A 21,157-nucleotide genomic window follows, 5' to 3' on the forward strand; every position below is an offset into this window, starting at 1 on the left:
CCTTGTGAGAGGGAGCACTGGTCTGACGTCTATGGAAAGCCTCTGATGGTGCCAAAAACTTGCATCTCCAGAGCACGTATCCCAAATTCTAGGTCCGGGAGGAGCTGGCCACTCGCCCCTTTTGCAGACGGCTCCCGTAGCAAAGTGGCTTTCTGAGAACCCCGAGTGTCTCCCTCTGTTTGATCGGAAGTCTGGATGCACTGGGGGCAGACTACAGACCGTCTACACAGAACTGTCTACGTGCAGCCCCTGCCCCAGCTCTGGAAGAGGGGACCCGGATGGGACCCTCAGCAGCACCGGCCTTCCTGGCCAGGCCGGAGGCGGGGCTCCCGGGGCTCGCTCGCTCTCAGAGAGCATGGGGCCCACCATAGCCCGCCCGTCTGCAGGCCCAAGGGCTAGGTCCCGTGGAGGAACAGGACAGGGAGCCAAGGAACCAGTTTCCCCTGTCCCCATCAATGTCCTCACCTGTGAGATGGGGACAGCCCGGGTAATGATGAGAGAAGATGCAGCTGGTGCTGCAGGCAGAGCAGAAAAGCCCTGTCCTGCAGAGAGCTTGGGCAGTGGGGCAGGCCCGAGGCCACCAGGCTGAGACCAGAAACGCCAGTGCCTTGCCACCTCCCTGCCCCGCCCCACCCTCTGCCGGCTTCCAAGCTGAGCCCAGGGAGCAGAAGGCCTTGTTACGGAGCGGCCGTGGGGTTACTAAACGCCCCTCCCACCCCATCCCCTTGTAGATATGTGGGTTTTCTTCCTAGGAGGCTGCCGTGAATGCTGAGTTTGCAGTAGAGCCGCCTGAAGTTAATTTTCTGTGCGCAGGAGCCCTGGTGAATACCTTGCGTCTGCATTTGTAAATACCGATAACGTCGTGATAGCCTGGCTCTCTGGCGCATCTGTTGAAACCCTCTTCAGTGAGGCAGTCCTGGCTTATTCGTGTTCATGGCCGGTTAGCAGCGAGCTGCTGCTCTTCCTTCTCCAGCTAGGGGCCTGGCTCTGAGTTTAAGCTCCTCTCTGTCTTTGGGTGTCCCCGGCCTGTCCTCGCTCTGCACTGTGACTTGATGTGACTTAAGTAGAGCCCTTTGGAGCGTCCCGTGCTGTCGTCTTGAATCGGGGAGTCAGGCAGGGCGTGGTGGGAGTGATGGAGAGGCGACCACAAACTCCTGTGCACGGAGCATGCGTGGTTCGGGTGGCACCCAACCTGACCCGGACCAGGGCCGGAGTGGCCGGAGGACAGAGGCCCCAGGAAGAGCCAGAGTCCAGGCTGGTGGGACCCAGGGCGGGCGCACCTCGGCTTCCGAAACGGGAACGTGCGTTAGCGGCCGGCTTCCTTCGTGATGTTGCGACCTTTACAAGTTGTACCTTCTAAAAGATTCATTTATTGAGTGTGGGTTGGTTGGTTTGAAGAACAGGAATTCTAAGCCATGAGGCCTGGACTGTGAGCACGTGGGCACCTTCGGAGCAGGGAGGTGGCCCTGAGTCAGAGTGGTGACGAGGGAGCTTGGGGAGACTTGGTGGATACGGGGCGGGGCTCAGGAGGATGGGGCGGGGGGCAGGGAAGGAGTAAGACCGGCCGGTGGGCCCTGCTTCCATCCCTTCATCCTGAGTGGGTCTGCGTCGGGGGAAGGGTGGGCGGCTTCTCTCCTCTCAGGAAATAGGCAGCCCCATGGGAAGGGGGTGCTTTGCCCTTCTCTTCTTCTTCAAGAGCTATAAACTCTACACTAAGGGCTGAGGGGCCGCGGAAGCCCCAGCTCCCATCCTGTGAGCGAAGCCACTGAGGCCAGCTGGAGAGAGGTGAGGACCACAGGGGCCCACAGAAAGGAGACAGCACAGTGTGCCACAGGTCTGAGCGGGGAGTGTGTGTGTGTGCGTGCACACGTGTGTGCGCCACAGACATCCCAGGAACAGAGAGGCAGAAACAGCCACACGCACGCCCTGAAGAGGCGAGGGACCACGGCAGAGCATGAGGATGTGCTCCAGCCATTGGGAAGGTCTCCTCGGTAACAGCTGAGGACTGTGGCTCACTAGCTCAGCAAGGATGCTGGAGGGGCCTTCCCGACCGCCTGGGGCTTGTGGGACGGAGATCTGCAGCTAACAGAAGGGAGAGCTCCCCAGGGTAGGGGGTTGGTTCACACCCATGGGTGGCTCTGGCGCCCCTCAGCTAAACCTCTGGGGAGCTGCCTGGGGACGGGTCCCCTGTGGCTCCGGGGACCAGCTGCTGCTTGAGTGCTTCGTGGTCATCTCTGGGCATCGGCCCTGGGCTGGCTGCTGCTGTTGCAGCCTCGTGGTCGTGGGCGTACGTGCTCGCACCCCAGGAGGCCGGGCCTGGAGTCTGAGTCCAGGAGACCAGGGGCGGGAGGAGGGTTTCTTCCTGGCTCCTGACAATTCTCCCCCTGGCCTTGGGGTCTCAGATGAGTTGTGGAGATTTCCACGCTCCTGCCGAGCAGTGTACCAGGCAGATGGCTTGAGTTAAGACACAGCAGCTGCTGTAATTCACCTAAATAAATAAATAGCATAAGCATAAATCTGGATCCCAACGCCACATTCCGTATGGCAACTTTTCACGCACAGTGGAGCTCTGGAGAACCCCCCCCTTTTTTTTTTTTTTGCGGTACGTAGCCTCTCACTGTTGTGGCCTCTCCCGTTGTGGAGCACAGGCTCCGGACGCGCAGGCTCAGCGGCCATGGCTCATGGGCCCAGCCGCTCCACGGCATGTGGGATCTTCCCGGACCGGGGCACGAACCCGTGTCCCTTGCATCGGCAGGCGGACTCTCAACCACTGCGCCACCAGGGAAGCCCTGGAGACCCCTTTTTGTGTTGGCCAGGAGGAGTGTCCTGTGAAGGAGCTGGTAGCCCCTGTCTCTGACTCAGGTTTCCTGTAGGAAACCCATAAGACCTCCATGTCCCGCCCTCGCCATGCCCTCTGGGTCTCCCAGCTGGCTGACCTAACATCAAGGGGTATCGGGCCACTTAGAGAAGTCGCAGAGCTCCCTGGTGACTGCAGCAGCAAGATGGGCCGGTGCTGCCCTCCTGGGCACCGGGAGCCAGGCAGGCAGCCTCGGAGAGCTCACCAGAAGCCCCAGCAGATGCACTGGGAACCACCAGATTAACAATGGCAGGAGGGCAGGTGGGCCCCGGCAGTTAGTTGGCGGGAGGAAGACAAAAGAGGGCGCAGGAGTAATGGGGGCGCCACGTGCTCTTCCCCCGACACTTGGAGGCTTTCCAGAGGCAGCAGGAAACCTCAGGTTCCACATCCAGATCCCCTCCCTATCGGCAAGAATCAAGACTTCCGTGAACAAAGCAAAATAGAGATGGTTGGCATGTGTGTAAATTCTCACTGTTGGGCAAGGGAGGAAGGTGGCATAGCCCAGCCAGCGTCTGCCGGGGCAGGGTGATGATGGTAATCATGGTAGTTCTCGTGTGTTGAATACTTCCCAGAGCTAGACTCTGCCAGCTGCTCTATAAGCATTAATTTAATCCCTGGACCTTCCCTGTGAGGTAAGGATTCTTCATCTCCTTTTCACAGAAGAGGAAACTGAGCCACAGAGAGGCTCAGTCATTGGTCCAGGGCCACACAGCTCATAAGAGATGAAGCCAGGACTCAAACCCAGATCTGTCTGGCCCTGCTATACCACCTTCTCTGAACTGGTCCCCACCAGCCATGTGGGGTACAGGGGACAAGGTGGGTAGGACCCAGGTACCCCAGGTAAGAGGAGAACTTATGTGGCTCTTCTTTGAAATGAGGCCAACACTGTTGGCAACAGAAACATCCGGTTCTCCTTCACCCCCCGCCAGGCAGTGGTCCCAGGCTGGGAAAGCAAAGCCACAGGGGTCTCCGGCCCACAGAAAATTCACCTGTTGGGAGACTATGGCACAGGGGCAAGAACACAGACCTGGGATGATTCAGTCCCTGCTCTGCGCACCCAGAAACCTCCAGCTGGGGACGGTGCTGGGGCGGGGGTGTTACTATTGCCACTGTCATCCAAGGTCCAGTGACTCAGGTCCAGGACGGCACCTTCCCCATGAGACCGTCTGACTGCTGTCCAGTGGGGACTAAGGCCACATAACGGGTATCTTTAAGCCATTAATTGCGAAAATTAAATATAGTTTTAAAAAAACATGTAAATAATGTATATCTTTCCCCCAGTCTCACTCCTCAGAAGTAAACATTGTTAAGTCTTTAGTGTGTGGTCTTTCATGACCTCTCTCCCCCATCTCTGTCTCTGTCTCTCTGTCTCTCTCTCTGTCTCACACACACACACACCCGTACACACACACACACACACACACCCGTACACACACACACACACACACACACCCGTACACGTACTCGAGGACAGCTCTCATGCTAATGCTCGCATTTCTACCTCTCCTTTGTCAGGGGCTGCATGTAACTCTGATGGTACAGATGAGCCATAGTTGATTCAGCCATTTCCCACTTGCTGAGTATTCAGGTTATTTCCAGTTTTTCTCCATTACAGACAGTGCTTCGCTAAGCAGCCTTGAACACATAGCCCCACGCACGTGTCCAGGCACACGCATGCCTTTCTCGAGCCTGGATTTCCAGAGGTGAGAGAATGGCTGCGTCAGAGGCTGGCTGACGTTTCATTTTTACTGCAGGAGCCCCGAACAAGCTACCCACGCCTCGGACGGTGGACAGGAGGAGGCAGGGATGAGGACGACCCCTGCATATCTAACCCCTTTCTCTTCCCCCACAAGGTACGAGGTGACCTGCCAAAGCTCTGAGATGGCCAAGGACATCGTGGTGCCCTCCTTCGACCCCAAGAACAAGCACTGTGTGTTTCAAGGTGACCTCCTGCTGTTCAGCTGTGCCGGCGCCCACCCCAGGCACCGGAGGATCTGCCCCTGCCGGGACTTCATCAAGGGCCAGGTGGCTCTCTGTAAAGACTGTCTCTAGCAGCCACCGGCTCGTCCCCGCATGCACTCTCCTGGGGAAGACGGTGGCTCCAGCCCCATCCGGGCAAGGCCGGTGGGTGGGCAGAAATCATTCAGGGACTCTCGCCAGAGCCTGAACTCTTTGGGCGGGAGGTCTCGACTTGGTATTGCTCCCGCTGTGGTCGGAGCATCACAGCGGAGTTCTCACCAAAACAAAACGAGAGTCGACATCAGGCCGGGAGCCTGGCTTCTCCCTGGCACAAATTCATTTTTAATTTTGGAGGAGCTACTGTAGGGAGACTGTCTGTGCAGCTGCTCCAGGGTAGAAAGAGAATTTCAAGATTCATTTAAATGAAGCAAAACCAGAGGAGGAATTGAGCTAGTTGGGAAGAACTTCGTATGGGAACATTCCTAAACCCATTAACTTATTTATTTGGGAGGGAGGGAGGGGGAGCTGGGGAGGGCAGAGAGGGATTGATCACGTGTCTTGTAACTTCTTTGATTTTCCTCTGTTGGCCATCCACCTTCACTATAATATTACTACTGTCTGCTTCGGGCAGGGTGCACTGTGGGGTTGATGGCATGCTTAAGGGCAGCTATGGGGACCTAGCTCCTCGAAGTGGATGGTGGCAGAACAGAACAAATCTTGTGTGCTTGCCACACGGCAGCTAGGGCACAGGCAGCCCCTGGCGCGCGGGGATATGTCTGTGTGGTCCAGAGAGCCCACAGGGACCAAAGATGGGCTGCTTTGCAGCGAGAGGCTTCTTTTCTCCGTCCTAACCCATCCCCAGCCGAAAACACACTCGCACCGGCACCCGCACCTGCACCCACACCCACATACAACCTTGGCTGTAATTTCTGGTTCGGATGAAAAGAGCTACCCTTGGAGCTCTTGGAGGCCGTGCTCTTTCCCCCTTAAGAGAGTCGTCCTCGAGCTGAGATTTGGACAGGAGTGGAGCTGGTCCCTAAGAACCAGGAGCACCACCGGAGCTGGGTTCTAGATGGATGGGCTTGTGTTGTATTCCCTCTAATGTCTGATGTCACTGAAGTCCAGGGAATGGGGCTCTTGGTGAACTTGCAGGCCAGGATGCATGTGCAGTGTCCTGGCCACTCACCTGTGAGTGTGGGTGCGGCTTGCAAGGGGTAGGAATATGATGCTGGCTTTTACTCCAGGCACAAATATTTGTGGGGAACAGGGCGGGGTGAGCCGCTTGGCAGGTTGGACCAAACCGTGGAGACACGCCCCCCCTTGCTTTTGTGTGAGTTCCCTGGTCCTGCACACCTCCACCCCGTGCTTCAGTGCTGTGCGTGTAAGCGTGTGTGTTTCTGCGATGCCCCTGGTATCTCCGTACTGGTAAGAGTGAGCCCTCTTCTGTCTCTGGCGGAATGTTCCCCTTATGATCTGTCCCGTGATCCGTCCAGCCCCCTCACTCATGCTTCTGAGTGCCTTGGTCGCCGAGCAGAGCAGCTGGGCAAGGCTAATGGCCTGGGTGGGCCTTTGGGATGTGAGGTTAAAGTTAGAATTCTGCTTTCTGAGGACCAGAGGGAGTGTGGAGACTTGAGTTATGGGAAGTTAGATTCCGCCTGCTTCTAGATTCTTCTTGGGTGTAAATTTAATATCAAGCACACAGCCAGCCTTTTTTTTTTAGACCCTCCGTGGGTCTTAATTGCACCTCCCACCTTAGAGAATGGAGGGAGGGCGGGAGGGCAGCCAGGGTCTCCCCGACCCCATGGGTGGCCCACATGTGCCAGGGAGAATGCTGGCGGGGAGGTCTCTCTGCTCTGAGCGTGGATGCAGGGGCCCGCCCGTCACAACCTGGCTGAGAACAGCAACAAGGATGGAGGGTGCGAGTGCCTGGGTGCTTTGAAATTTTGCAAGGGCGGTTTCCTACAGTGGGAGGAAACAACTGCCATCCCTGCTGTGGGGAACTGCTTTTCCCTACAGATGGGACTCCTGGCTGCAGCCTCGCTAGTGGCAATTTGCTTGAGGGCCCAGACCTGCAATTCCTGGGCCGGTGCTGCCCTCTTCTGGGAGCTTCCAGTGCTGAGGATGTGAGTGCCAGTGTTTGACCAGCAGGGGGAGCAGGCGGACTGAGACCAGTTTTCCACTCTGCCAGATAAAGCCATTTTGCAAGAGAGAGCTGTTACAGCCAGCCCAGGAGCAAGGAAGTTGGAAAGCCCTGTTCTCAGAAAGATTCTGTGCCGGGCTTGTGTTCCAGAAGCTGCAGGGATTGTTTGCTGGCTGCCCCTGAGCTCAGGGACTCTCCGCCTTCTGGAGAATTCCTCTTTTCCACGTCAGGACTCTCAGGTCAGGCAGCCAAGAGAGCACCTCCCCCATTTGAAGATTCCTGTGGCTTCCCCCCATTTCCAGTAATGGAAGTAAGCCAGAGCTCTCTGCCCGCAGGGCTGCTGCTCCTGGGGCAAAGAAACCCACACTCCAGTTCTTGAGGGCATTATGAACAGAGGCAGCGACACTGAATGTATACTGGCTCTCAGGCCTCCACACACGTGGCCCCAGTCTGGTCAGCGACCCAAGAGGACATTGGGATAGGGACCTCCATCTGCCCTGCGCAGGAAGGGGTGCGATTCCTGCCTGCCCTGGGAGAGGAAGGCACCTCTCAGAGTGTGGGCTGGGAGCCTTCGATGGTTTTGCCAATGCCGATCTTAATAGAATCCTAAACCAATTAATTGGTAATTGATGACAATTCCACAGGGAGAGAAATCCCCAATCAGGATTAGTGTCTTCTTGTGCTCTGAGCATCTCTCATTTCTTGCCTGGTCTTTAGTTTTCGTCATTTTTTTCCTAAAAGATTTGGGTTTTTTTTTTTTTTCCTCCACTGTGATCCTAAGTTCTTAAAAAAAAAAACTCGAGGGAAAACATTTAATTTATTAAAGGAGAGAAAGCTTTCCTTTGAAATGTAAAGACTTTCGGGAATAAAAGTTCCTGAAAGGGGAAACACTTCTCATGCCAGTAAACACCTCATTTATTTCTTGTATGTAATTCGATTTGCACACGTACAATTGGAGAAGCTTTTTGCATTTTTGCTTAGATTGGGTTTTGTCACTGCTTATAGTTTAATTTTTGTGTGTTTTGCTGTTATGTTTGAAGATATTTCTTTGGTGATATTTATTTTTTCTGAGGTGCCTTTTCACTTTTCTTTGGGGTTGGTTTTTGGAATGTGGGGTTGGTTTTTGGAATCTGGGTTTTGTTGAAGGAAGCTAGCAGACTCCTCCAGCTTGGAGATAGGACGTGCCCTGGCATCACTGAGGGCAACTCAGGCTGGGCGCCGGAAATGCCCTCCAAGCCCCCCCTGGGCCACAGTGTAGGGGCACATACACCCCCGTGAAGCCATGAGAACCCCCAAGAAAAGGTCTGACTTCCTCCAGGCCAGCCCATAGGTTCCCAGGCTGCTCGGCCAGGTCTTTGGGTTTGTTTGGGGACTGCTGGTTGCCACGTGCCACCCCGGGAGCTTGGTGAGGTCTGGCCGCAGCAGAAGACCAGCCCTACCTGAGGGGCTGCACTGAAGGGAAGCAGGCCCTGCTGAACTCATGGAAGCACTGGCCCCAAACCACTTCATCTGGTTAGCAGGATGAAGGGGAATAAATACGCACCCCCTTTTTTTGTTTCTTTGGCAAACGTGGGGTTCGCTAAAAGTGACTACTCAGCTTCCCGGTAAGCTCACTTTGGGGCGCCCCAGTGCAGCTCACTGGTAGTGAAGCCACGAGTGTGACCAGGTAGACAGAAACTCTTCTGTTTATGGGTGGATTTGTGCTTTTTAGACCAGACCAAGGCAGGCCACCCCGTTCTCCGAGGTGGTTTACCTAGATGGTGTATTTAATGGGGACATTGCCACCCTCTCCCATGCCCCCCCAATTCTTGATTTAAAAAAAAAGGTCTGTTAACGACAGGCTCTGTTGTGTTACTCTCCCAAGCCTGGAATGTTTTATTTATTGAAAACTATTTTCACTTCCACACTGGCTTCATTCTAACCCCGTCCATCCCCCTGGGGCTGCAGAGCACCGTCATGTGCAGAGGTGGATGGATGTGGAGAGATGCAGACTTCCTGAGGAAGGTAGGAATGTCCTAAAGCAGAGGGCGGGGTCCTTTCCTTCTTGTGGGCTTCAACAAAATAATGGAAAACCAAGTTTTTATAGCAAAAGGCCAAATTAGCTGTCTAGTGTCTGATGCGGAAAAAAACTACCCTAGCTTTCTTAGCACTTAGGGTTTTTGTGAGGATTCAGTTTAGCAGTGAATTAGCAGTGTTTAGCAGTGTCTGGCATAGAGTAAGCCCTAGTAAATGTTAAATATTGTTATTCGCCTTTCATAAAATTCGAGGAAAAAAAGAGCTGAGCTCATTTCCTATCCTTGATTCAAAAGTAATACCTATGGGAGAATACTCCCAAGTTGATGGAATGTTGTAGGACGTAGTGGTGGAAGATACCTGAGTCCTGTGTCCACCCTGCTGGTTAAAATGCACTGACTGGAAAATATGCCTGACTTCAGCCCCAGATGGAACTGGGCGGCAAGAATTAGCAAACTGAACATGAGGGTGACCTCTGGCCACATGCTGGACCGCACCCCACTCTTACCTTCTGGACCCTTCCAGGGTTTTTCTTTGCAGAACGTGGTGAGCTGGAAATTGAATTCTCTGACAGACTGCCCCCTTAAAGTTACCCATCTTCCTCTGAAATGCAATGATAGAGGCGTTTCTGTTTTTTATTGAAGGGGAAGGGAATGACCAATTGAACTTAATCGCTCCCCAGGAAGCCCCTTTTGGCGCCCCCTGCTGGCCAGGGTGGCTCCTGCACTGTCCAGCCCAAGAGGATCAGACTCCCAGGCTGGTTAGTTGTCACGTTCTCTCACATTAAAGATTATTCTATGGGGGTGGCGGGGGCGTTTTCAGAGCTCCAAGAGGCTGCTCGGAGCTTAATGATGTTTTCCCAGATCACCTGAATGTCAGTTTGCTTTTTTTTTGGGGGGGGGGGGCGGTTTCAGCCTCTTGCTTCCTTGGATAGGTTTAGAGTTTTATCTCCTCTCCTATTTTGGCCCTATTCTGCATAGATTGCATTTGTGGAAAATGGAGGAATATGTTGGAGTCTGGTGTCTTTTTCAGATCCTTTGGATTCTCTTCAGCTGAATCAGCAGTCATTTAAGATTGGGATTTACCTTCTTCAAAGCATCATTTCATCTATTTTTCCCAGATCTTGTGGAGCCTTCAGATTACCCCCCAGCCCCCTGCATCCGGTGAGGCATGACAAAGGGACGCAAGGGCAGCCGTGCGCTCGTGCGTCGGGCAGGGCCCCGTCTGGGTCCGTGGGGGGGCAAGGGTAGTCCTGGAGGCTCAGAGCCTTTGCGGTGCTGGAGGGCTCCCTGGGCCAGGCGGCCAGGAACCTAGCAGAGGCAGCCACCTCTGGCACAGCTGAGATGGAGCAGATGTGGGACGCCTTTGCTCACCGGCCTGCCCAGGTATGAGCAGAACGAACAAGAGCGGAACAGTCTATGCCAAAGGAGATGGTGACGTCCTTTCTGCTGTAGTTGCTGTCACAGCCTTGGTGTCTGTAAGCTAATGGCCATTCGCATCTATGTCTTCAGCCAGCTCCTGGTACAGCCATTTTCTGCTGTTCACTTCTGGGGTTAAGTAGTGCGGGGTTCTGCAAATAAGGCGTTGCTGTCAAACGTACTGTACCGGCGTAGAGAGCACTGCTTTGTTTTCCACTGTTGTAGAGAAAACTAGGGAGAACTTTATTTTTCAATAAACTTTTCTTGTGTGACAGATGGAAGTGATTTGGGGGCGGGGCGGGTGGGTACCAGGGCGCCAGCAGGACCCCGTCCAGCTGCATCCCCCAGCGGTGGCAGCCACTGACGGCGTTTCACCGTTTGCAGGTACACTGCCAAAAGTGCTGATAGGAAGGTAGGGGTAAGGGATTGGGGAGGTGGGGGCTCACCATGGAACCCCCTTTCCCTTGTATCATCACACCCACCAGTACTAATTGCCGAGCACTCTCCCTGCCCTCCGCTCACCTAGAAGGGAACTGAGTTTGCAAGTAGACTGTTGTTTGTTTGTTTTGTAGGTAACTGTACTAACATCAGATGTTTAAAAATCTTGAAGGATGTGCGAGCAAGATAGCCCTTAGGCTATCGGAGGGCTTATTAGACCTGGAACATGTTTCCCCACTTCAGAAAGAGCACTTTGACCCCAGGGCTCAGTGTGGTTAGGCACAGGCCCTGGAAACAAGGAAGTTCAAGTTCATGCTCCCACCAGGGGCTTGTTGTGGGGATGGTGGAGGGCCGTGATGCAGCCTCTCCGAAGCTGGTGAACCTTCTGGTCGCTGCCCAGAGCAGAGACACCATGGGAGACAGCCGGCATGTTTGATGGAACACACGTCCCCAAGGAAGGTGAGCATAACTTGAGTGCCTAAGTTTGGGGGAATGCCACGGCATAGCTGCCACAGTGGGAACTACATTAAACAGTAAATACAGGGAGAAAACCTGCAGAAAAGAAACCTATTGAATCTTGCGTTTCCCAGACCTGGACCGTGTCCATCTTTTCTGTGCAACATGGTAACTAACAGCCCATAGAATACGCCTCAGAATGCCGTTGGTTTAATCGGATGCTTTCAGCATACCTTTCTCTCCAAGGTCAGCGACCTCTTAGAAAGGACCACACCACCTCCCCTTCCCCGGCCTAAGGTAGCTGGGGGGTTGGGGGGGTCGACTCCAGGCACCACCACATGGACGTATGTGGCTACTCTCTCTCCTCCCCTCCCTGAGCGGCGGGGTGAGCCTGATTCCCCCTCCCGCCCCGACACCCCACGCTTCACCCACAGCAGTGACAACCTTCACCTCCCCATACCGTACAAAACAGGTCAAGGTTTATTGGTCACCGTCGCCCGGACAAGCAGCAGTGCTAGAGGTACAGAATGTTGCGTCTGGGGAGACAGTTTGTGTGTGTGTGTGTGTCTTTAACAGAATCTACGCCTAACGCTGCATAAACCGAGAACAGCTTGTTCCTTACGACGTGAACAGACTGTAATGTACCATTACCACTTCACACAGCATATAGATACATATATGGATAGATTATATAATTATTTATTACAAATAAACTGTAGTTTCATACCTCTCCAAAAGGGATCCTGTGTTTACACGTACGTTCAGGTCCTGAACGTACAAAGAAGGGTCAGGGGCTGAGTTCGACCATGCAAAAGCTCACACATCTATCACGAAGCACTTTAAAAATAGAACGGTCTCCTCCTTTAGAACACATCTGGTGTTTAGATTGAGGATTAGTAAAACAGTATGAAATGAATGAAATACACGGACAGAAATTAGGAAGTGGTAAAGGGGTGAGGGACCAAAGGGTACGGTCTTCTCTTAAAATCTTCCAGGAGACTCCGGGCCCACGTGGAGGACCGAGGAGGTGGGTCTGGGGAGCTGCTCTCCATTTGAAGCTGGGAGCACCACAGAGGCATTCCACCAAGCAGACATCGTATCCTCCCCACACGAACCTTTTTACTGCAGAAGATGGCAAAGGTCAGTCCTCCCGCCGGAGACGGGGTCCTGCTCCGTGCTCATGGTCCTGCGGTGTTTGGCGGGGGCAGTGCAGGGAAGCAGTGCAGTCCGACCTGCTGGGGAGACCTGGTTCCCGTGAGCACAAAGAAAGTGAACGTTCAGTTAAGCATCAGTACCGTCTGCCTGCATGGAAACCTCTGGTGGTCCTGACAGTCCTCATGCGGATGCAGGGCAGCCGGCCCTGGCCACCTTCACTCAAACATCTCGTAGTGGCGCGTCTGCCTCACCCTGGGCACCATGTCGATGAGAAGCCTGCAAAGAGAAAGGCCGGTCACCCCAACACAGACCCTCTGCAGCCCTGGGCTTGAGCACTTGGGAAACAGATGGGGGCTTTCTGTTTGTTTTTTTATAAATATAATTCACACCCTATAGAATTCCTACAATTCAGCGGTTTTTAGTACAGGCAACCATCACACCCACCTAATTCCAGAACATTTTCATCGCCCCCCAAAAGAAACCCCATGCCCTCTAGTGGTCACTCCCCACCCCATCTCCCCCTGACAACCACTAACGTACTGTCAGTCTCCATGGGTTTGCCTGTTGGGGGTAGTTCCTATAAGTGGAATCATTCAAGATGTAGCCTCTGGTAACTGGTTTCTTTCGTTGGGCGTGTTTTCGAGGTTCATCCATCTATCAGTAGCATGAATCGGTATTTCATTCTTTTTATGGCTGAATAAATACTCCACTGCATAGCTCTACCACATTTTATTTATCCATTCATCAGTTAATGGACGTTTGGGTTCTTTAAAACTCGCATACGTTGGGCATACGAGTTGTCTCTACTTTTTTGCCCACTGTGAATAATGCCACTATGAATGTTCATGCATAGGTGTTTGCGTGGATGTGAGTTTTCGTTTCGCTGGAGTATATACCAAAGGGTGGGAATGCTGGGCCAAATGGCGGCTCCGTGTTTAACATTTTGAGGAACTGCTAAACTATCCCCAAAGCGGCTGAACAATTTACATTCCCACGGGCAAGATACGGAGGTTCCGATTTCTCCACATTCTCACCAACTCTTAATGTCTCTCTCTTTCATTATAGCCATCGTAGTGCGAGAGAGGAGGCATGTTACCATTTAAAAGCTCAGCACCTTTGAGAAACTTCTCTTTTCAACGGCCGACTCCAGCCTAGATGCTGGATGCAGAGCCAGCGATGCCTGCTGGGCACTTCTTCAGTGAGAGGCCTCAGGCTGGGCTAGAACCAACTCTACATGGAGCCCTTCTGCACCGAGTCCCTTTTGTAAAAAGTTCTCTAAGTGTGAGGTCCCGGCATCTGTATAGCACATGGCAGAGGGGACTTTAAGGGGGAGGAAACCCCCACCCCACAAACGCCTCCCTGGTGCATCATCACGACCCTCACTATAGAGAAAGAAAGGGGCACAAATCTTTAGGCACGAAGGGTTAGAAAGGGAGGACCATTCAGTGAACTAGAAAGACAGCAGACAAAAGCGGACCCTTTGTGACTGAAAGCCTAGGCCCCTGGTCCAAGACCTTGCCTCACCAGAGTATGTGACGGCTGCAGGAGGCTTTTCCAGTCTCCTGACTTCCCCCGGGGGGCAGGAGGGTCACAGGTACAAGACATGATCGTCAGGGGTGGGGAACATAGCCCCCGTGGCCGCCCAGAGAGCAAAGAGGAAACAGCACTTACTTGATCCCGTAGGCGAATATGGTGAGGCCGATCAGCACTCCGATGCTGCCGTCCAGGTACCAGACCGCCGAGTTGTGCTTGAACACCTCGGCGCTCAGAAGAATGGAGAAGCCCATCACGGCCCCCACGAGGGAGTTAAACCCTGGAAGAGAAGCAGAGAGGGGCTGAGGGCAGTGCCCAGTGAACTTGCTTAGCCGCCAGGAAAACTACCCAAATGCCAGGCATGCCTCTGCATCCTGGAACGTGTACTGGAAGGGATGTTCCAGAAGCACTTCTCAGGTGATAGCCACCACCTCAGACACCCACATGGTTTGACAAGTCTCTGCTCACATGTCACCAGAGGCCTCCCTGGATGGAGCTGTCACCCTCACCGTCCATCCCCTGCCGGCCACCATGCCCAAGTGACAGCCTGTGTATGGTTCATGTCTTCCTCCCATGCCCCAGGAACACAGGTCTCCAGAGGGGCAGGGGCACCAGGCCTGCCAAACGCACAGGGGACAATTCAGTCGTCAGTGACTCACATCTGTCCAGTGTCTGCTGGGCAAGTACAGAGCTGGGATCGTCTCAACTCTGTGAAGTCAGATTATCACCCTCGTTTTACCAATGAGAAAACGAAGCTGAGCAGAGTGAGTGAGGTTTAATAAACTGACGGGTTAGACAGGTTGAGAGGATGCAGGGCCGGGATTCTGCCTGAACCCATGTTCTTCCTCTGCCATGTCTCCTAAGTCACCCAAGGATTTTTCACCCTCCAGGAAGGAAATGCAAAGACTAGGATTAGCTACCTGGTTGCAGAAAGGGCAATCCAACCAGAACTGGAGCTAACAGACGTTGATCACTGTCTCCTTTCACACATGTCACCTCAGTGGGTCCCCATGACTGAGGCATCGCACTTCCAGTCTACCTGTGGGTTTTCCAAGGCCACATGGGGAGGGAATGGTTTAGAGGGGCTCCTGGGGTCTCGCCGTGCTGTGAGCCACAAGGCTCTTTGCCTGCCCCAGCAAAACGGGCCTGAGAGCACCTGCAGGTCCACGCTGCCTGGTGGTCCCCTGGCAGCTGCCCATGCAGGCCAGTAACCTCTCCGACAGCAGGCCTGCTCCGTTCTCTGGCAACTCCACCTGGGTAAAGGTGCCATGCTTCTGCTGAATAACCTTAAATGCATTCACTGTGGGCTGCACCTCTGCGGGGGTGTGGGGTGTTCTAAATGAGGAGAGGAAGAAGAGTGTAGGGTAGAGATGACTTAGGCCAAGCCCTTTCTCAGGATCCACGGGGTAGACCTCAACAGGCTGCCCCTCAACAATGGGACCGAGATGAAGCTGGGCCTACAAGGACACCTCTGATTGCCTGTTACATCACACCCTCTTCTCTCCCCTCAAATCTCCATCATCTCCCCACTCCAGGTCTCAGCTGAGGACTCAGCCTGGTACTTCTTAGAGCACGTAGATTCAGACACCAACACCTCATCTTCCCAACACCAAGTCCACCGCCCACCTATGCCTGCTGCCCTCACATACTCGGCTGCTTCTCCTGTTATTGCCATTCCTATGGAAGACTGGTGCCTTCATCCCTGTCCACTGAAGGGCTTGGCTCTTGAATTTCTTCTCCCTCTCCTGGGTCACTCCCACTGGGATAAGTCTTAGCATCATCACCCACCTCCACCTCCTTCCTTGACCCACCAAGATCCCCATTCACTACCGCCCTTCGCAAAACTCCCTGGAGAGCTGGCTACCCCATCACACCTCCCACTCTCCACCCTGTCCCACTCAGGTCCCTCCCTCCCCCCAGTGCTGTCCTGGTCCTGGATGGCTCCTGGCTGCCACAGGCCATGGTTAACGCCTCGTCCTCATCGTACGCTGCACTCTGCTGCTTTCCCTCTTTGCACTCTAGCTGGTCCTTCTCAGTCCCCTTTGCTAGACTCTCCTCCTCGAGCCCATCTGCATGCCTGGCTTAGTCCCCTGAACACTTCCTCCGCCTGTATTCTCTGGCCAGGTTCTCACCTCCATCCCATAAGCCAGCATCTCCCTAGCTCTCCTTCGTCCTGACCTTTCCCCTCAGCTGCAGACATATAAGCATCTCAAACTGAACACACTCAGAGCAAAAACTGCTGCCTCCCAACGATCCACCCTCCGGCCACCCTCTCTGTGAACAGCGCCCCCGTCCACCTAGCTGCTAAAGCCAAACATCTAGGAGCCCAGCCTGGACTTTTCTCACATCCCGAATCTCGTCCACACATCAAGTCATTCTTGCCAGCTGTCACCCCCCAAACCCGCCCCCAGTCTACCCCCTCCCCGCCGCCCCTCCTGCCCGCATCCCCCATCCTCCCCATGATTCCCCTCGCGGCAGCCAGACTGACCTCTGTAGCGAACTGCAGCCCGGTTCTGAAAACCATCCAGACTCTTCACGGCGGGCGAGTCCTGCGCTGACCAGCCCTTTCCTCCTCGTCCCCCCCGTTCCGGCCACGCCGCCACCTGCGGCCGCCAGCCCCAGCCTCCCCTCCAGGCCTCCGCCGGCCGGACCCCTCGTCCTGGGGCCTCCCCGGCCTGGACTCAGAGCCCCTAAGGCCGCCCCTCCCTCCCCCGGCCACACCCTCCTACCGCGCGCCCTTGCTGCTGCTTCGCGGTTCCCCGCGGCTCTGCTCTCCGTCACGTGACATTTTTACCATTTTTCTTTTTGCCGACATCCCTCTCTTTCCCACCAGAAGTGTCCGCGTAAGGACGGGAGTTTTGTGTCTCTCCTTGCTCTGCTCCAAGTCCCAGCACAGGGGCTGGCCCTTCTCGGGGACTCGATCGATTGCTGCATTAAATACTGAGTTCACAGATGGAGGGAGGGGGGAGGGGAAGGCATGCACATGGCCTTGAGTCATGGACTCCCACCGGCCGGGCTGGGCCGTCCCAGAGGGAGAGAGGAAGCCACCGCTGCCCAGGCTCTGGGGGCCTCCCCGCCGAGGCGGGCCTGAGGCTAGAGCTCTGGGGAGACAGCCCCCCGAGAAGCGGAGGATTTACCCCTGAACTTCAGGGTGTGGTCTGGGGCCCCCTGGAGAGCCAAACTTCCCCACTCGCTTCCCCAGGTTCACACCTGGCGGAGCCTTCCAACCCACTTTCACCTCAATACAGGTGACATGGGTTAGCAAAGGCAAACCCCTCCACCTTCCTGCCACCGGGGACCATATCCTCCAGAGGCCAGTCCAGGGAGCTGCGTGGAGAGAGGGGCCGGGACTTGCTGGGAGCCTGCGGCAGGTGAGGGCTATTCCAGGTGGGGCCTCCACCTGCCCTGCTGTGTCTACCTGGGGACCCCGGCCCACCGTCCACAGGGAGCACTTGTACCCCTCCCCCAAGGCCTCCACTGCAGACAGCAGACCTGACAAAGAGCTTTCTCTGGGTGCCCTGGGGGTAGCGGGAGGGCAGGGCTGGCATCAGCTTCACCTGAGATGTGTCCCAAGGCAGGTGCCAAGGCCAAATCTCTAAGCCTTCCACCTTCGACCAACAGGAGACAGGCGCCCTTCCCCGTGCTATGTCCCGGCCTCCCCTTCTCAGGGCCGCCCGGGGACAAGGCTGCAAGCCAGGCCCCCGTGGTGTTTGTTAGTTTCCGTGGCTCCTGCAGGCTCGCTCACCTCTAGACGATGGGGAAAAGCACTCAGCGTGCTCCCCATCTCTGTTCGCCACGCGGCTCACGTAGCTGACTCCACTCCGCCCTTCTGTCACCGCAGAGTCTCTCCCAGATCCTCGCACGCAGAGCGCTTTGGAGCTCCCCCCTCTCCGTCCTGCCCGTGGTTTTGGCCTCTGCACATCACACCCTCAATTCTGCTTCCATCTCTCCCCAAAGAGGGGGGCAGCGGGCCCACTCTGAGACGGGGGAGGCCGTATTTCTCTCCTGCCTCCTGATACATCAGGATCATCAGGATATTTCCCCTCTCCCGTTAGAAGAGGCTGGCATTTACCCTCTGGCTGTCCCTTGAGTCTCCCTGTTCTTTTTAACAAATGGAATCAGACCAGTCCTCTTAAAAAAGTCTCTGCAGCCCACGTCTTTTCTCAGAAGGCCACCAAAAGCGTCCACAGAGACCACTACCCTGTCAAGGGGCTACCTGGGCTGGAGTTTACCTCTCAGGCATTAAGTTGGGGGAATTTTGTTTTGGGGGCTGGCTAGAGGAAAAAGGCAGAGATGAGCTGGAGATGGCTGCTGCCCCAGGGCAGACTGGAATCCTTCATTCTTCTTTCTCCATCTTTGTCGTGGGTACCAGTGGGCCCCCGGGGCCCCCAGAGAAGCCCGGAGGAGCTCAGAAAGGCTGCAGAGGGTGGGAGGTTCCCCCAGACAGCCACTAGATGTCCACTCACTCCACCAAGTCACCGGGCTCTGCCAGCCCAGGACCCACCAGCCTCCCCTTGCCACAGTGCGGGGGGGACCCACCCACCCCACGCAGACTCCGGATGGTCCACAGCTGATGGAACTTTCACCCTGTTCACCCATACCTTCCAGGAGTCTCTGACCTGCTCCGCTCTGCCCACCTGTGGTTGTGACGGAGCCTGACTCATTTCAGCTGCACCTCTTATGAGCCTGTGCGGGGACACTGGAACCACAGCACACCCGGACTGGGGGACGACTCCGTACCCACCCTGCTGCCTCCTTCAGAATTTTATAGAGGCTTCCTAGCGGCAGCTACTCCCCAGGAAGGACACGGAGCCCACAGGCCACCCATCTTCCTAATGAGGCACACAAGGCCCCATCGGTCACTCACCTCTGGGCCACTGTCCCCTCCCCACCCAGGCCCATACGCTTGTTCCATCTGCCTGTTAAAACCAGGACTCTTGCCAAAAATCAACGCTGTCATCATCTTAGAAAACAAAATAATGTCTGAGGCGATCTTGATTAGAGGCTCTAACAGTCTGGCTTTGATGACTAGACAAGAATCTGTGTAATTAAGCACATATTAATTGTATGCAGGAAATTCTGATTCAAAGTTCATGTACTTGAAATCCACCACAGACTGTTGATACTTTAGAACAGTCAACTCAGGCCCCTCAACTCGGGGTTCCAGCTGTCCTGCGGGCAGCGCTGGAGCCCAGCTGCTGGCCCCTCGTTCAGAACTCCCCCCAGGCACCTTTCCACCATCTTCCTCTGTCTGATTTGTAGTATTAACTTGCTGCCCAAAATCCTTTTGCCTTAAATAATACAGAGCCAGCTTCAGCCTAGTCCTGATAGCAAGGATCGCATGCTGACTAAATATCCAAAGCAAGAAAACCAACCAGACATGATTTCCTGAGCTGCACAGCACAGCCTGGGGAAGGAAGTCTGGAATTTACCAGCACCCTGTTGTCCCCATTCCCCTGAAGATCTGCCTCCTGACTAAGGGCACGACCCAGGGACAAAGGAGCAGTACTTCCATCCTGCTCTCGAACCACAGGGAGGGGTCATTACAAACAGAAGTGGATGGTATAAGTGAAAACTGCTCCACCAACAGGGTGGGGCAGCCTGGCCCGGTCCACACAGAGCTCCAGCTTAGCAACAAGCCGCCTTGCCAGGTGACAGGTGACGCCCGCCCTCCCAGCACCAGAAGCAATTGGCTGGACTGGAGAGAAAGCACTTGGCCTGGCCCCCTGCCCTGGGCCAGACCAACAGTACCGGCAGGCATGGTTCCCGAAGCCCAGCCGGCCCCCGACCTCCCCACGTGAGGGAAGAACAGAGAGCAGATACTTACAGATGGTTCCCTACTTCTGTTTATCAATGAATGAGGAGAATCAGGATCCCCGCAAGGCAATTCGCAGGAGGCTGTAATTACTGCCGCCTATTTAGCTGACACTCCCACCAAGCGGGGGGGCTGCGGGGGGCTGCAGAGTGCGACAACCATGCCCCCTGATGGCGGGGAGGAGGCCCTCACGGGTGACAGGCTAGGGGACCGGGGTGCTGCCTCAGCTCTTTGCAATAGCGCCCTCTGTCTTGCTCTGCCAGTCTGTCTCTCCTCAACCTCCACAGCCAATTCATCCCCGAGCCCTGCCCATGTTATAAATATCGCTGACCCTTCCTCCATTCCCCCATACCACCACCGGCCCCGGACCCAGGCCACCACCCCGAGAGCCCCCCAGAGACCTCTCCCCTCCCTGAGGCCTCTCCGCTCCGTTCTCTACCTTGATGGCCACAAGTCTCTTTAAAAAACATCCATCGTGTCACCTCGTCTGTTTCAACATTTAGCAAAACATCCAAACTCCCACGCTTGACCTAATGTGCGGAGTGGTCCGCCTCCGCCCACTCGTCGGGGCCCCTCATATCCTGCCTTCCTAACTCTCCCCCCGCAGATGCCCCAGGCTCCCTCCCAACTCGGCTACCTCTGCCTGAGGAGTGCCTGTCCCCGGCTTTCCGCCTGTCGGTGGAACAATTTTCACTTAAACCATCCACTTCTCTTTGTAATGACCCCTCTCCCTGGGTCAAGAGTAGGATGGAAGTACTGCTTATGCAGGTGGATGGTTTTGTATGTGAAAATGATGACATCAGGAGTTATTTCATTAGAAAACACATACTTCTCATCAGGGGCTTCTCTTACACCATACAAAACGGTGGGACGTTAGAACGAGTGAAGCCTAAAATAGAACGAGTGAAGCCTAAAATAGAAACAGCATCTGGAACGCCTATAAAGCGTTAGGTGAAGTCACCAGTCGAGGGAGGGGCACCCACTGTTCTGAGAAGAAGGGGGTCAAGCCCCGTGGTCGTGGGTAGAGAGGGGACAGGGCCTCCTGCCTGGCGGCCTGGGAGGAAGGTCTGACTGCTGGGTCCACATTCAGGCTCCCGGCCCAGTGTCTCGGCTGCAGTCACCTGAATACAGAAAGTGCTGATATCTGTAAGTCAGAGGGGATCTCTGACTTAAGGGATCAACTCGGTGGACAGAGGAGCGCCTGCTGGGTACCCACCACCCAGAGGCCCGAAAACTGTGCTGACTGGTGCAGCTTCCCCCAGGCCTGCCTTCCCGACCCCCGTGTGCAAGGTAAAGAGACTTGGAAAGGAAGGAACAGAACACGTCGCTGGAGATTCAAGGTCCAGCCAGACGTCTGCTCTGTTCAGGCCTAA

The 21,157-nt window shown here is 55.0% G+C and overlaps 2 protein-coding genes across 2 annotated transcripts in view; one reads left to right on the plus strand and one right to left on the minus strand.

Moving 5' to 3' along the window:
- MGAT5 (alpha-1,6-mannosylglycoprotein 6-beta-N-acetylglucosaminyltransferase) overlaps nucleotides 1-4,909 on the plus strand; it is a gene marked incomplete at both ends in the record, with an annotated part of 228,820 nt that extends 223,911 nt beyond the window's left edge. Inside the window, one exon of the mRNA XM_079710109.1 lies at nucleotides 4,711-4,909. Within this exon, the coding sequence (XP_079566235.1) occupies nucleotides 4,711-4,909 (199 nt within the window). The remainder of the gene's footprint in view (nucleotides 1-4,710) is intronic.
- Nucleotides 4,910-12,651: 7,742 nt separating this feature from the next.
- TMEM163 (transmembrane protein 163) overlaps nucleotides 12,652-21,157 on the minus strand; it is a gene marked incomplete at both ends in the record, with an annotated part of 255,719 nt that continues 247,213 nt past the window's right edge. The window contains 2 exons of the mRNA XM_079710788.1: nucleotides 12,652-12,712; nucleotides 14,108-14,249. Coding sequence (XP_079566914.1) covers nucleotides 12,652-12,712; nucleotides 14,108-14,249 — 203 coding nt within the window. The remainder of the gene's footprint in view (nucleotides 12,713-14,107; nucleotides 14,250-21,157) is intronic.

Source organism: Hyperoodon ampullatus (genome assembly GCF_949752795.1).
Source record: "Hyperoodon ampullatus genome assembly, chromosome: 8".
NCBI classification, from domain to species: domain Eukaryota; kingdom Metazoa; phylum Chordata; class Mammalia; order Artiodactyla; family Ziphiidae; genus Hyperoodon; species Hyperoodon ampullatus.